This window comes from Sarcophilus harrisii, chromosome 3, assembly GCF_902635505.1.
Source record: "Sarcophilus harrisii chromosome 3, mSarHar1.11, whole genome shotgun sequence".
In the NCBI taxonomy this organism is placed as follows: domain Eukaryota; kingdom Metazoa; phylum Chordata; class Mammalia; order Dasyuromorphia; family Dasyuridae; genus Sarcophilus; species Sarcophilus harrisii.
Genome location: NC_045428.1, coordinates 320,284,637 through 320,298,555, shown reverse-complemented (window position 1 = coordinate 320,298,555; position 13,919 = coordinate 320,284,637). Strand labels below are relative to the sequence as shown.

The following is a 13,919-nucleotide window of genomic DNA, read 5'->3' as shown; positions in this document are numbered from 1 at the left end:
AATTTTTAAGGAGATAAGTTGGTAAAATCTAAATTGAACTTTGAAGAATGGGTAGGAATTCAATAGATTAAGAGAGGGCAAGAAGACATTTCAGGTATAAGGTGCTATGTGAACTCCCAGAAGCACAGAGAATGCAGTATATGCTTGGGGTGAGGGCAATGGCATTTTGTTGTCTCATTCGCCCACAAAAAGAGTGTATGAAGTTATTTATTAAAGTTGAAAAGTAATAGGTTGTGGAGGATCTAGAACACCAGACAAAGAAATCTGAATGTGATTTTGTAGACAATAGGAAGCCACCTATAGATTTCTGAGCAGAGGAATCTATGAATAAGGAATATTATTCTGAGAGAAATATGAAGAAGAGATTAGAGGTGCAGAAGGAAAAGTTAAAGGTTACTAATATGTTGGACCACATAAATAAATGGTTAGACTACAAATAGAACTCAAAATCTATAAAGAAAATAACTTTATGAGATATGAAAAGGTGGGTCTAAAGCTGAGAAAAGTGAAGAGCTTAGAGCTGTAGTTACAGATGATAATTAGACACAGAAGTTGAAGCTGTGAGAATATGTATGAGTACCATGGGAAAGATTACAGGATAAAGAAAAGGATCAAGGTAATAGCCTTTTTTATTATAGTAATTATTAATGACTACATATGAATATTGAAAATTGCAATGTACTATTTGAAGCTACAAATGAATACCTTGGAGAAAAACCCTACTAAGAGGCTAGAAAGAAAATGAGAAACCCATGAAAGAGCCAAAGGAGGTTATAGTTAAATGAAGAGTTAGAAGACTGGCATTTTTTAAGTCAAGGGAAGAAAAGACCACCTAGTAGGTCAGAAGTATTAATGTTGAAGAATAGCTGAAAAGTCATTGAAGTTAGCAAATTGGAGGTCAGCAATAATTTTAGAAAGAGCAGTTTCAGTAAATTCTTAATGGAAAAAGCATGATTGAAATGGATTGATGTGAGATAGAAACTTTGGGTGTAAAACAGTAAATGGATGAGCTGGAAAATCCAAGGGAAGGATTTTTTAAGAATGGGATAAACCTGAGCAGTTAAAGTTCTGTATGAGATTCATTAATTACTGACATAGTCTAAACACATGTACGTACTTACGCAGAAATAAGCCCAGTAGATCTCCCTCGTAAGTCCCTATATTCCTGCCAGGACTCCATATTGGCTCTTTGGGGAGTGGTTCCCTCAGCACGGAGAACCTGAGCCACCATGTCTCTGTCTGCTATAGATACTACAAATTGAGGACCAAAGTGAGACTTGAAGATTTTCCCATATTCCAGTGTGTGCTTTTGCTGCAATATCATGGAGAAATCAGAAAAGATTAAAAAATACATATTAAGGAAAATATTCTATACAGATACACTTTTATAAAAGAACTTTTTCCTGATTTTGCCAAAATATATGTCATAAATTAAAGTCTATTTTACAGAATGGTATACTGAAAATTACACTGGATTTGGAATCTGAAAAATGATGATTCAAGTCTTGGTTCTACTGCATAAATGCTAACTTAAACTTTTTGAATCTTGATTTCCTTATTGATATTGTGAGAGTAACACATATCACTATGTACTTCAGGATTGTTTTGAGGAAAACACTTTGTAAACAGTAAAATTCAGGTAAATATGTTACTAATATTACTGAAGTAAACCTATATTTTCATATGATAAAAGATATTTTTCAATTCCTAAGACACAAATAAGAGATTTACTTGATAAGGTAAAGCATTAGGAGAAATATATTAATGTGTATTTCAAGTAAAATAAAAGAGAACCTGTTGTGGTAAAATAGTTGAGCTATAATAAAAAAAGGTCAGGGTGTTTCCCTAAAGCAAATAGCTTTTTAATGGTAGGTTACCTAGCATGCACACAAAACTAAAGCTTAAGTTAGATTAACTGAAGGTAGGCTAAAAGAGAAGATGTTAATATATAGAAAAGGAATTGTAAAAAAAAAAATTAGTATACATTGAACAGAATTTATGAAGAAGTGATGAATTAAAATATTTTTTACGCTAACTGAAAAGAATTATCCCAGACAGGGAATACATGATGTTAAGAATTATCAAAGAAAAGAAGATAAAATACAAACCAATTTTATTCAACAAATTAACAAAATTAAGCAATACTTTACATTGAATGTGAGGCAGTGTAATATCTAGTTTAGGAGTTCCTTTCATATGGTATGAACTTTTCTGGCAATCTAATTGACCAAGGAGAGCCCCGAAACGCTCTTTCTCTCTCTGACTTTGGGGGGAACATTAAGCTCTCCCCTGAGAGACCCACCCCAGGAATCAAAATAAAGTAGTTTCATTCTGTTATCTGGGTAGGACTAATTAAGTCCAGGACCACTCCTATTTACCTCTACTGAATTAGAAATTAGCCCAGAGACATTCATTCAGTTCGAAGATTCTCTATTCTGATTCCAGCTCAAATTGTTCCCAGCCCCTACCAAGAGCTGCTCCCAGCTTCTAGCCAAGGTTTCAATTATAAAAGGAAGCAACTCAATGCTCTTTGCAGCAGAGGACCTCAAAGCAGAAATTATACCAGGCCAAGGGACCTCCTCTGGTATAGCTACCTGTGAGGAACTCTCTGCCTGCTGAAAGACATTCTCTTTCAGCTTTACTCCCTCTTTGTCTTTCTCACCTATTTCCCTAACCAGACCTTATTCACTTTCTCTGCTAGGATAGGATTTTTCTGCTAAAAACTTTATATCTCTCTATTGGGACTTTGCCACCAAGGAATTCAGTCTTTCTATTCATACATAGCAAAGGCTGATTTGTCAATGCCAATAATAAACTTCTTTTACCAGTCTAGCTTTTCGGGTTCGCAAATTCCTTTACAAAGGACCTCTGCGCCACCAGAAGGGGTTCCCACAACTCCCTGTCCTGTGCTGAACCTCATCATTTGGGGACACAATCCCAAACCTCATCATTTGGCTCCCTGACAGGGAATAGGGGGGAGTCAAATCTCTTCATAATGACCCCTTCTCACAATGATTTTTAAAAAGTTCATTAATTGAACGAAAAGTCAAATTTTAGAGGTTAAGATGTATTTTTTTTTTTCTCATTCAAGGTCACAAACCCTCTAAAATTTATGATCCATGGACCTCTGTGGTCCAATAGATAAAGGGCTAGCTTTGAATTAGGAGAACTTGCTGATATATATATATATATATATATATATATCTGCTATGTGAGAAAGGGCGAATCACTTAAACTCTCAGTGCTACAGGCTACTCTTTAAGCCTATAAATAATTGAATTACTGATCTGGATTGGTAGAGGGAAGCCTCCACAGTAAGATTTTCCACATCCATGAAATACAGTTATTATAGGCCCACCCTCAAAATTGTGCAGAGCACTATGATAGACTCCGTGATTTAAAGTTGAAATAAGACATAGTCTCTGCCTTAGGGCATTATCATCAAGAAAGGGAATGGTTATACAAAATGAGCTATAATAAAAAATTGTTAAATGCATAAAAAGTTGTAAATAAAGTACTGTGTTAGGTTTAAGGTCTGAGGGCTTAAAAGTAATTACCAAGTAGAGGCAGCAGGGAAGGCTTCATGGTAGAGTTAGAATTTGAGTTGGGCTTTAAAGGAAAGGGGAGGGGAAAATACACCAGGTATAAGGAGAGCATCAATAAAAAGGTGCCAAATCAAGGCTCTCAAATAAATAAGCAAACATTTATTAAATACCTACTACATGATAGGCACTGACAACACACAAAAAATTAAATAGCTCCTGCAGTCAAGGAGTCTAAATACGTTTTTGGGAAAACACATACACAATAAAAGAAAGGGAAATACGATCCTCCTCACCCTTCCTGGCTCAGTTGATGTAGTCACAGAAGTAGTCACCCAATATTAAATTTTAATATGATTTTTTTTGAAAAGTAGCATCTTGTAGCAGCTAAATAGTGCAGTAGATAGAGCACAGATCCTGAAATCAGAAGGACCTGAGTCCAAATTTAGCCTCAGACACTTAATATTAAACTAGCTGTGTAATCCTAATCCTGGGCAAGTACTTTTACCCCAATTTTTTTTTTTAAATTAGCATCTTGCATCTTGTTATTTTGAAACATCCCTTTATCAGTTTCTGAGTCAAGAAGAGAATGATGGTATTAGCTGAACAAACAAATTAACCATACTTCTATGAGCTTTAAACAGCTAAACCCCCAGACAAGTTCCAAAGTATAGAGAATTCTAAGACAGCTCCCTACAGATAAGATTCTTGCAAGGGGGAAGAGATTTTTCTCTTCTTTTCTCTTTCCCCTCCTTTCCCCGGACTGGCCATGTTGTTTAATAGCAAAGCAGAAGGCATTCAGTCCATGAGTTCTAGAATCCATCAGTTTAGGAGAGTTGAAAACACAAATGCAGAGGCAGACTCACATACACACTCCAGATAACTATAAATACAGAAAAGACAGTCTCTTGAAAGCAGAAGCAGTTTTAAGAATTAGGGACCATGGAAGCAAAGAAGAGAATTGAAGCCTAGCTGAGAAATCTTCCTGCAAAAGGGAGTTTGAAGAGATCTCTATAAAGTAGCTAAAGTGGGGAGAGGAATTAAAGGGAAAAAGAAAAAGAGGGAGGGGAGGAAAGAAGGAAGGAAGGAGGGAAGAAGGAAGAGAGAGAATGAGAAAAAAGAGACAGACAAGGAGTCTATTATATTTCTGTTTGATCTCTGCCTTCCCAAGAAAGCTGCATTTGTGGATGAGTATACCTGATTGTATGGAGAGACTGGTTTGTAGTTTTATTTTGTGGTTATCATCTTAGTTTCTTTGCTTTGAGTTAAATGATACTGGATGACTATTGATGGAAAGCCTAATGGTAGAAATCCATGAGCTCTAATAAAAGAGTAACTTTATTAGAAAAAGCTACTTAAGAGTGTTATCCTTAGAATCTACCCTCAGAAGATCAAAGCTGCTTGTGCAGATTGAAGAAAGTATACAGAGGGAAGTATATCACTTTGAGAGCTTCAACTAGATTATATGGGTGCCCTACACATTTGAAGTGAGCCAAAAGAGTTTCCCACTGGTACTCTCCTTGTTGGATGCCCCAGGGGAGATACAATAAAGAAAATTATCATTTTTCTTCTTTTTAGAAGTCAGTTTTGTATCATTTATTTTTTTCAGGTCAGACCCACTTTCTTTTGATATAGGTTTTGCTTAGCCAAACCCTTATATTTTGATATCTGTTGTTATATTCATTTGTGAGTATATTATATCCAATATGAGCAGTCCAGAGTTTGCATCCCTAAAATACTGACTAGCAATTAGTTTAATACATATCATGGGAGCTTATATCTTTTCTTTTCTTTTCTTTTTTAACTTTTAAGCATACTTGGATTGCTTACATTTTTGTGACTCGAATTCAAGCATTGTGTATGAAATTCTTATGGACCATAGGTTCAGAGGCTAAGGTTTTCTTATGTCTTGGGAATTTCAAATGCTTAATTCCTTTTAGGGGAGGCCACATATCTCTTTGGCATTTCTTGGTATGTTTGAGTTCATTTTCTTTTTATGTTAGTCTCCTTATTGACTTTATACTTCTATTTAGACTGCCCTATGAATTTCAAGGGTCCATTGTGAAAATTCTGGGAGCCTTTATAAACGGCAAGGTTCCAGATGATTTTTTTTTTGTCTCAACTTTCAACTGAATTCACATATATGTTTAAAGGATCTCTAGAGAAATTTCATGTGCCCGATGCATTTCAGGGACCCAGTTCAGTTTCTCACACAAAATGTGAAGGAATAATTTCCAGTCAATCGCAGGTTACCTAAAGCCTGTAAGGAGACCCTGGGACTTCAGAGCTCTACAAGAGATTAGACTTTCGTTGTGATTATGAAGGTTTGATTTCCTTTTCCCCTTCTCTATTGTCCTTGGATTCAGAAAGGACATGCACTAAGATAAGCAGTAAACGATGAGAAATTTGTAAAATGACATAATTGTGACACTGATTAGCATGTATTTGGAAGTGAGTGTAATCTCCAGACCCACCAGTTTATTGTAGGCATATCCTTGTAGAAGTGTTTTTTTGTTGTTGTTTGTGAACAGTACCACATGACCTTTGCCAAAAAGCAATGTAGTTAATTTGAGGGGATGCTGGTGGAACAGTATAGCATCTTGAAATGAAAAAAAAAAAAAAGAGTATCCAAATGGAAGGGATGTTTAGCAATCAAGTCTTGAAGAAAGGTTAAGATAAATATGAATAGAAGGCAATGGATTTGGTAAATAGATCATTGATAACTTTACAGAGTAGAAGAGTGAAGAATAGTGAGAAGTGATCTCAGATAGGAAGTGATCTCAGATAGAAATGAAATGGGTGGTGAGAAAGTAAAGGAATATAACATGGAAACTCCTTTCAGGAGGTATGGCTATGAATGGAAGGAGAAAGGTATGATAGAGGCTTGACAGGAAAGAAGTTACAAGAGAAGTTTTTCTTGGGAAGATGAAAGAGGTCAAATTTTTAGAACAGATGGGAAGGAATAAGTGAAAATGAAGAGATTAAATAGTAACAAAGGAGATGAGATTAACAGTCAGAGCAAAGGAGACAGGAGAAGAACATGGGTAAAGGAATTACATAGGATGGGATTGACTCTTCCTCTGAGATAAGAAAAGAGTAGATTGGAATAGATTAATTTTTGAGAATCAGAGAAAGGGGAATTGAGAGAATCTCCACAAAAAAAGATTTTAATCTCAGGAAGTAGGAAATAGTAAATTATCATCTTTTATAAATATTGAGGCTGAGAGTGAGATAGTTTAGAGACAATTACCACAAGGAAATAGACAGGGTATCATTAAGAAGAGAAGGAATGCTGAGTAGTGGTGAAGATCCACTAAAATTTATAAAGCTTGTACATTTATATTAGGTATAATCACCCAAATTTTGGGTCGCTATTCAGCTATAATCATTAGCCTAAGAGAAAAAGCAAAGAAAACAGAAATCAAGGGTTGCCCAGAGTTGAAGATTTAGCAGATCAGCACAGTGAAAGGTCTGAGAAGTCCAAAGTATTCTAGGATAAGATAGTCGTTAGGGACTGACAAAAAGTGAAAATCATGGAATAAAGGTTATGTATGGAGACATGTGAAACTAGAGTAGGGTCAATAGTCTGAAAAATAAAGGGTCAGGGGATCGGAGGCCACAATAAGGGCAAAAAGCAGGTTTACTTAAGTAAAAATTTTGGGGGAAGATGAGATATCTTTTTTAAGTGGATTTTTTGATGTTCAAGATGTTGAGGGAATGTATTCCATGAGATTATGAAGTTTGTGGAGTGAGTATTCCTGAGTAAAGCTGAAGTGGGTTTTCTTGTGAGTTAGGGTTTAAGGATTTGTGTGGTTAGGATGTTAACAGTGTTGGTAATGTGAATGTTGAAGTTTAAAAGGATAGTGATAGGGGATGAAATAGCAAGAAAGATTGAACTAGGTGCTAAATTAATTAAAAAAAAACCAATTAATAGAATGAAAACTGGTAGAGAAGCATGAGGATGGATGGGGAGAGGGGAGCATAAATGGGTTGGAAAGATTTTTTAAAAATTAAAGTCAGAAGGACGGCAGTAGAGTGAAAAACAAGAATTACAATAGTAGAAATTTCCTATGAGAACTTGCAAAACTAATTAGTTTTGCTTTTTGTGAGCATCTTGAAATAGTTTTTTGAATTTTAATTAGGGGATTAAAATTATTAGAATCTAAAGCAACTTTGTCTTATTTATCTCTTTAATAGTTTATATGGAAACAGAAGTGAGTGCAAGAGATACTGTTGTAAAAAAATTACCCTGGCATGGGTTCCGTCAATAAAAAGTTATAATTATCAAAAAAAAAAAAATTAAATAAAAAAAAAAAAGTTTATATGGAACAGGAAGGTATTAACTTGGTTGTGTAAGAAGGATTAGTTCTAGGCCCCAGGGCAGGGGGAGAGGTTGTTACTCAGTTTTGTTGTTAACTTCCTACTTTATATCTCTCCTTATTAAATCCCAGCTGCAATGAGCCAATGATTTATCTCTGTCATTCATATACATAGGGTTCAGAAATACTCTGTCAATCACTAGGCAGAATAAACTGATTTGGAGAGAGGTTTAGAATCACTTTTATAAAGAGGGTAACCAAATTAAACAAGACATAAATAAAAGGACTACCATAAAGCAGTGAGCCTACGGTTAGATAATATCAGCTTGTGGTGAAAAATATTAGCATGTTCTGAGTTGGTCCTAATACTGTTTTTATATTTTTAGAGTCACTAAGCATTCTCAGCAATACAGTGGTCCAAGAATACAATTCCAATATAGACTTAAGATGAAAATGCCATCCTCATCTACAGAAAGAACTAAGAGACTGAATGCAGATCAAACCACACTAATTTCACCTTTTTTGTTTTTTTCTTTCTTGTGGTTTTTTCTTTTGTCTTGATTTTTCCTTTCAAATATGACTGAAATCAAAATATGTTTAAAATGATTGTACATATATAACATAAGTCAGATTGTTTACTGTCTTGGGGAATTGGGAGGGAAATTAAGGAGGGAGAAAAAAAATTGGAACTCAAAACTCTTACAACAATGAATGCTGAAAACTATCTTTACATGTAATTGGAAAAAATAAAATACTAATAAGGGAAAAAATTAAATTGCTGAGAAAAATGTTACTGGGTAAAAAGTAGAATTCCCCCCTTTTAGTTCCATGATTGAGCATTTCTGAATGCAAAAGGTAGCCTTTAAATAGCTGCATGATTGTCATATGATTTCTATGATTCTATTTGCTCATTTTAATCCCTGTTATAATGAACTTCATGAAGTATTATTAATCCACTTGAAAATATATGTAATATGTTGTATCTAGGATATACTGTGACATATTTAACATGTATAGGACTGCTTGCCATCTGAGGGAGGGGGTGGAGGGAGGGAGGAGAAAAGTCGGAACAGAAGTGAGTGCAAGGGATAATGTAAAAAAATTACCCAGGCATGGGCTTTGCCAATAAAAAGTTATAATTATTTAAAAAAAAGAGAGAAAGTATATGTAAAAGGGCAGCTAGGTGGTAACTAAGTGGATAGAGCACTAACCCTGAAGTTAGGAGAACCTGAATTCAAAACTGACCTCAGACACTTAATACATCGTAGTTGTATGACCCTGGGCAAGTCATTTCACCCCAATTGCCTCAAAAAAATAGCATATGTGAACAGAACTATCTCTATAGTGTTAACTCTGACTTAAACAGAATATGATTTTATTTCGTTTCTGCTTCTCCCAACAATGTTTTCATTATTTCATCACTTTCCTACATCAAAGGAAACCCGTTGGACTCATCTGACATTTGTTAATAAGAATTCACTCAATGATTTTTAAGAGTTTAAGAATTTAATAGAATTAAATTTAAAATATTCTGGAAAAGAACTCATAAATTTCTCTAGGCATCCATTAATATACTGTTAAATTAGTATCATAGCATTTAAATGTAGAGCTACTGGACCATTAAATGTTTTTGGCTGTGATGTTAATTTCCAAATGCATATATATGTATATATAAAATATATAATATAAATATATTGGAACTTAAAACTCTTACGAGGTGCCCAGTAGAAAAACAAATCATAGGACAGAGGATGGTCAAAAAGTGGAATTTGAGCTGTGCTCTGAAAGAAGAACAGGCAATAAAAAACTGATCAATGACACGGAGCCTTGACAAATCATGACTCCAGAGAACTGATGATGAAATACCTCACTTCTGACAAGGAAGTGATGGATTCAAGTTATATATATAATTTACCGAATTGAAAGCCCTCCGCAATCTGCATAAGTAATTATTTTTCCAATCTCTATCATCTTCTCTCACTAATAGCTCATTAATAGCAATAATAGCTTATTGCCTCTCAGCTTCAATACATCTCAATGCTCTCATCCTGCCTATCTAAAGTCTATTTATCTCATTTTCATTTAAATTTATTTTTCAGTTATGGATTTTTTCTCCCAGCCTATTTAAAAGAAAAAAAAGAAAAAAACCTGTAAAAATATGCCTTCAAGCAAAACAAATTCCCACATTCTCCGAGTCCAAAAATTCTCTCTTATTCTGCATCTTGAATCCATCACTTCCTTGTCAGAAGGACATTTCATCATCAGTTCTCTGGAGTCATGATTTGTCACGGCTCCGTGTCATTGATCAGTTTTTTATTGCCTGTTCTTCTTTCAGAGCACAGCTCAAATTCCACTTCTTGACCATCGCTGTCCTATGATTTGTTTTTCTACTGGGCACCTGGTACTTATTGACTGTACCACTTATGAAGGCCTAATGATCTCAAAGGTCATTTCTATAGCGCCTTGCACTGTTATGTAATTTTTCATGTCTATCTTATCTAACCAATTAACAATCAAGTTTTCCTCAAGTGACTTTTGCAGGTCCAACAGCACCAAATACAGTGCTCTGTATAAAATAGCTGCTCAATAAATATTTCTCCACTGACTGATCGTGGAGGGCCTTTCACTACTTTATTTCATCAGAGGCACACTAATGGACGTCCGGTGTAAGTTAAATAAAAACACACATCCCAGAAAAAAAATTAAATTGTCTAATGAAAGGATAGTGGTGACATCAAAGCACCAAGAAATTATCATAGAACAGTGCAAGATCCAGTTGTTTGAAGGTTACTAGATTTTATGATTTGCAAAATAGTTTTCTGGTGATGTCTTTAAAACCTATTTCTATATGGTTTTAGACCTATTTATTTTACCTATTTAATATTCATACCTATTTAAATAATTTAATATTTAAATCTATTTAAACCTATTCAAATCACGTTCCCCTTGAGTTCTAAGTGGTGTCCGCATTTGTTAAATGTTAAAACCACGTTTGACTAACAACCTCACGAAAGAGGGCTCCCTTCGCCATCCCAACGTTTCTAACACCAGGGAACAAATCACGCCTCGAACCCAGCCCCGGAGGCTGACAAAAAGGATCTGGCGGCAGAGAACGGAAAGGACCGCTAGCGCCGAGGCGGCCCGGCCCCCGCCAGAACTAGGACAGTTGCATAATCTGTCAGGACCTTTCCCCGCCCACTCCAGGCCGTTTCACCAATCCGAAAAGCGCTCCCTCTCGGCTCGCGCTCCTCCCGGGACTGTTCTTCCCGCAATCTCCCCGGAGTTCCACGTGGCCCCCCGGGTCTCCTAAGCAACCGTTGCTTAGGCTCGCTTATTTTAGACTGGGTGGGGGTGGGGGTGAAGGTGAGGGTGGGGGTGAATTGAAATAAAGAGACATTAGGATATCGAGGACTTCCAAACGGCGGAGAGATAGGCAAGAGAAGGAGCGTCATTGGACTAGGGGCTAGAACTCTCAGTACGAGACTCTGAATCTTCTCCCCTCCCCAACTCTCCACACCCCACAGGACCAAACCAGTCTATGCTTGCGCATGCGCCCAGCCGACGAACGCTCAGGGATCTCCCTCTGGGAGCGCGTGGTGGCGGAATCAAAGCCTTTGAGCCCCGCCCCTTCTCTGGGAGGCGTAGGAAGGAGGGGCCCGAGACCGAGCCGCGCGCCGAGCGCTGTGCGCCGGGCGGGGGGCGGAGAGGGTGGGAGCGGGGAATGAGGGTGACGTCTGGCGTTTTAAAACGGCCCTCGGCGAGAAGCGCGAGTTTGTACCGCAGAGCGCCGTCTCTCCCTTCTCTCCTTTTCTCTGGCTTTCTGCGGTCGCGCGGCTTTAAAAAAAAGGGAGGCAAGAGAAGCCAGCCCTGAAAATTCCTCCCATCGACGTTACTTTCCTCCCTTACACTCGGGATAATGCGCCTCATCTCCGCTCTCAGCCCCGCCAGCCCATTCCCCCCACCGTCTCCTCTAACTCGCCCCTGAGGTGGCTCTCACAGAGTAGCGCGTCTCTCCTCGCGGAAACCGCGATTCCCAGCCCTTTTACCCCCTCCATCCTCTAGGATCTCCGCAGCCACTATCGCGACAGAGACGATCGCGGTGCAGTTAGGTTCCTAGAATCGCGCACGGGCTACACACACACACGCGCACCCTTCCTTACACCCGCGCATCTCCTCTCTCGGCTCCAAATCCCGCTTCATCGAACCCGAATTCCCCCTCTCTCTGCCCCTTGGCAGTTTATAAACGTGTATAAGTCCGTAAGCGGGCACCAGTCCTCGCTCCCTGCGATCTGGTTTGCTCGGACTCCAAAAACACGCGGCAAAAAGGGCCCCCCGCGGAACCCCCCTGCTTCCCCCAACTCAAAACAAAAACTCCAAACCCCGACGCTTTCTGCCTTCCCGCCTTACATCACCAGGGAGCCCGCTAGCTATTCGTGGGGATGCTGAAACGGTCCGTGCTCCGGGTTAGGCTCCCCTCCCAACCTCCAGCCCTTGGAGTTCTCTTCGGGAGTAAATGTACTTCGGGCAGACCCAGTCAGGGTACTAGCAGTGACACCAGTCACAGAACAATTAACTCCTGGGCTAGTCTGCAGCACAAAGCGAGCAAAAGCACTGCGGGCTTGGGTGAGAAGTAGAAAAATACGTCTACCTGGATTTCGTGGATGCGGCTGAAGCCGTCCTTCCAGAAAAATTCCACCAGGTTAGCCAGGGTTCTGGGCCCTGGCATTTCCTCCAGGGTCTTCACCTTTAGATGCTGCTGCTGCTGCTGCTGCTGCTGCTGCTGCTGCGAGGTGGCCGTGGGGACCTCCCCTACCCCCGCCGCCACCATCTCCTCTTCTTTGTCCTCAGCTCCCGTGCCTGCCGCATTATTCCGTACCTCCAAGTTCTGGCTGCCAGAAAGTTTGGGCAGCTGGTGAAACCTGCTGACAAAAATCAGGCGACCAAAAATCCCACTCCATTCGGACACTAACGCCGGCTTGTAAAGGGCTTTCAAGAGCTTGGTAAAGGGAGCCATTTTTAGAATTTCCACTTTTTAAAAGTTTTTTGTTTTGTTTTGTTTTGTTTTGTTTCAGTGGCTGTTCTCTTTTAGGTTGCTGTTTCCTCGGTTTTAACGTGTACAAGCAGCTCTTCTTCAAACTCTTACTGCATGGGCATCAGTTTACACAGACCATTATTAAAGGCTCCCTCCCCTAAGGCTGGAAAAGGGGGGGTGGTCTATGATGAGACCAGAATAGAATGTATCTATTAATATTTTTATTCAGAACAGATCAATTTACCAATTATGCAATTTCCCCAACCACAAACTTTTGTCCATGCTATGCACCCCCCCTATCTTGGCATACACGCCCACATTATTTAAAAATAGCAATTATTTCCTTCGATAAAATTAGCGTTGATTCTGATATAATCTAGTTAATTTTTCTGCGTTTAACCTTTTTCAAAACAAGAGATTAGGTTCTCGGTAGAAAGAACTCAAGCAATTATAATTCATCATGCCTTGGGAGATACAAAAACAGGGCAATAAAACCGAAGTTTTACCACTCTGTATGACAGTTCTTTCTATTAACAGCAACGTGATTTTAACAAGTTCTTGTAATAATTAGAATTATGCTTTTTTGGTTCATGTTTTGTAAATGTCATTAAGAACAATTAACTTTTATTTCTTCTAGGAACACCCACCCATTTTTTCCAGCACTGACTGTCACACCCTTTGCAAAATCAATTTGCTGATGAATTGTTTTACCTTTTGCCTTGGTGCTCTGATGAACCCTTGATTGCGCCTAAATTCCTACACATTATAGCTAATGTGAGTCAGTGAGATGAATGTAGTGAGGTTCCCTGAACAGTTGGCTTCAACTCTCAAGCATCTTAAAAGTGTTGAGACATTGTTGCACAACAGTTAAAGACGTGCAGAGTTCTAACTGAGGGTGTTTTGACTACTTTGCGTCCAGATGCCAATGCCTAGTTGGAAGGAGAAATACCTTCCACAAAGAGAGTTAATATTGGCAGCAAGTGTCGTGATTTTCAGAGAAGGAAAACCTAGATACATAAGAAAGTC

General features: G+C 38.4%; 1 protein-coding gene across 1 annotated transcript in view; it reads right to left on the bottom strand.

Annotated features, from left to right (window-relative positions):
- The window catches only part of LOC100916977 (cytochrome P450 27C1), a 38,929-nt gene extending 25,490 nt beyond the window's left edge, over nt 1-13,439 (bottom strand). Inside the window, exons 1-2 of the mRNA XM_012544653.3 lie at nt 12,510-13,439; nt 1,122-1,312 (exon numbers count right to left, since the gene is read on the bottom strand). Coding sequence (XP_012400107.1) covers nt 1,122-1,312; nt 12,510-12,875 — 557 coding nt within the window. The 5' untranslated portion in view covers nt 12,876-13,439. The remainder of the gene's footprint in view (nt 1-1,121; nt 1,313-12,509) is intronic.
- Nucleotides 13,440-13,919: the final 480 nt, after the last annotated feature.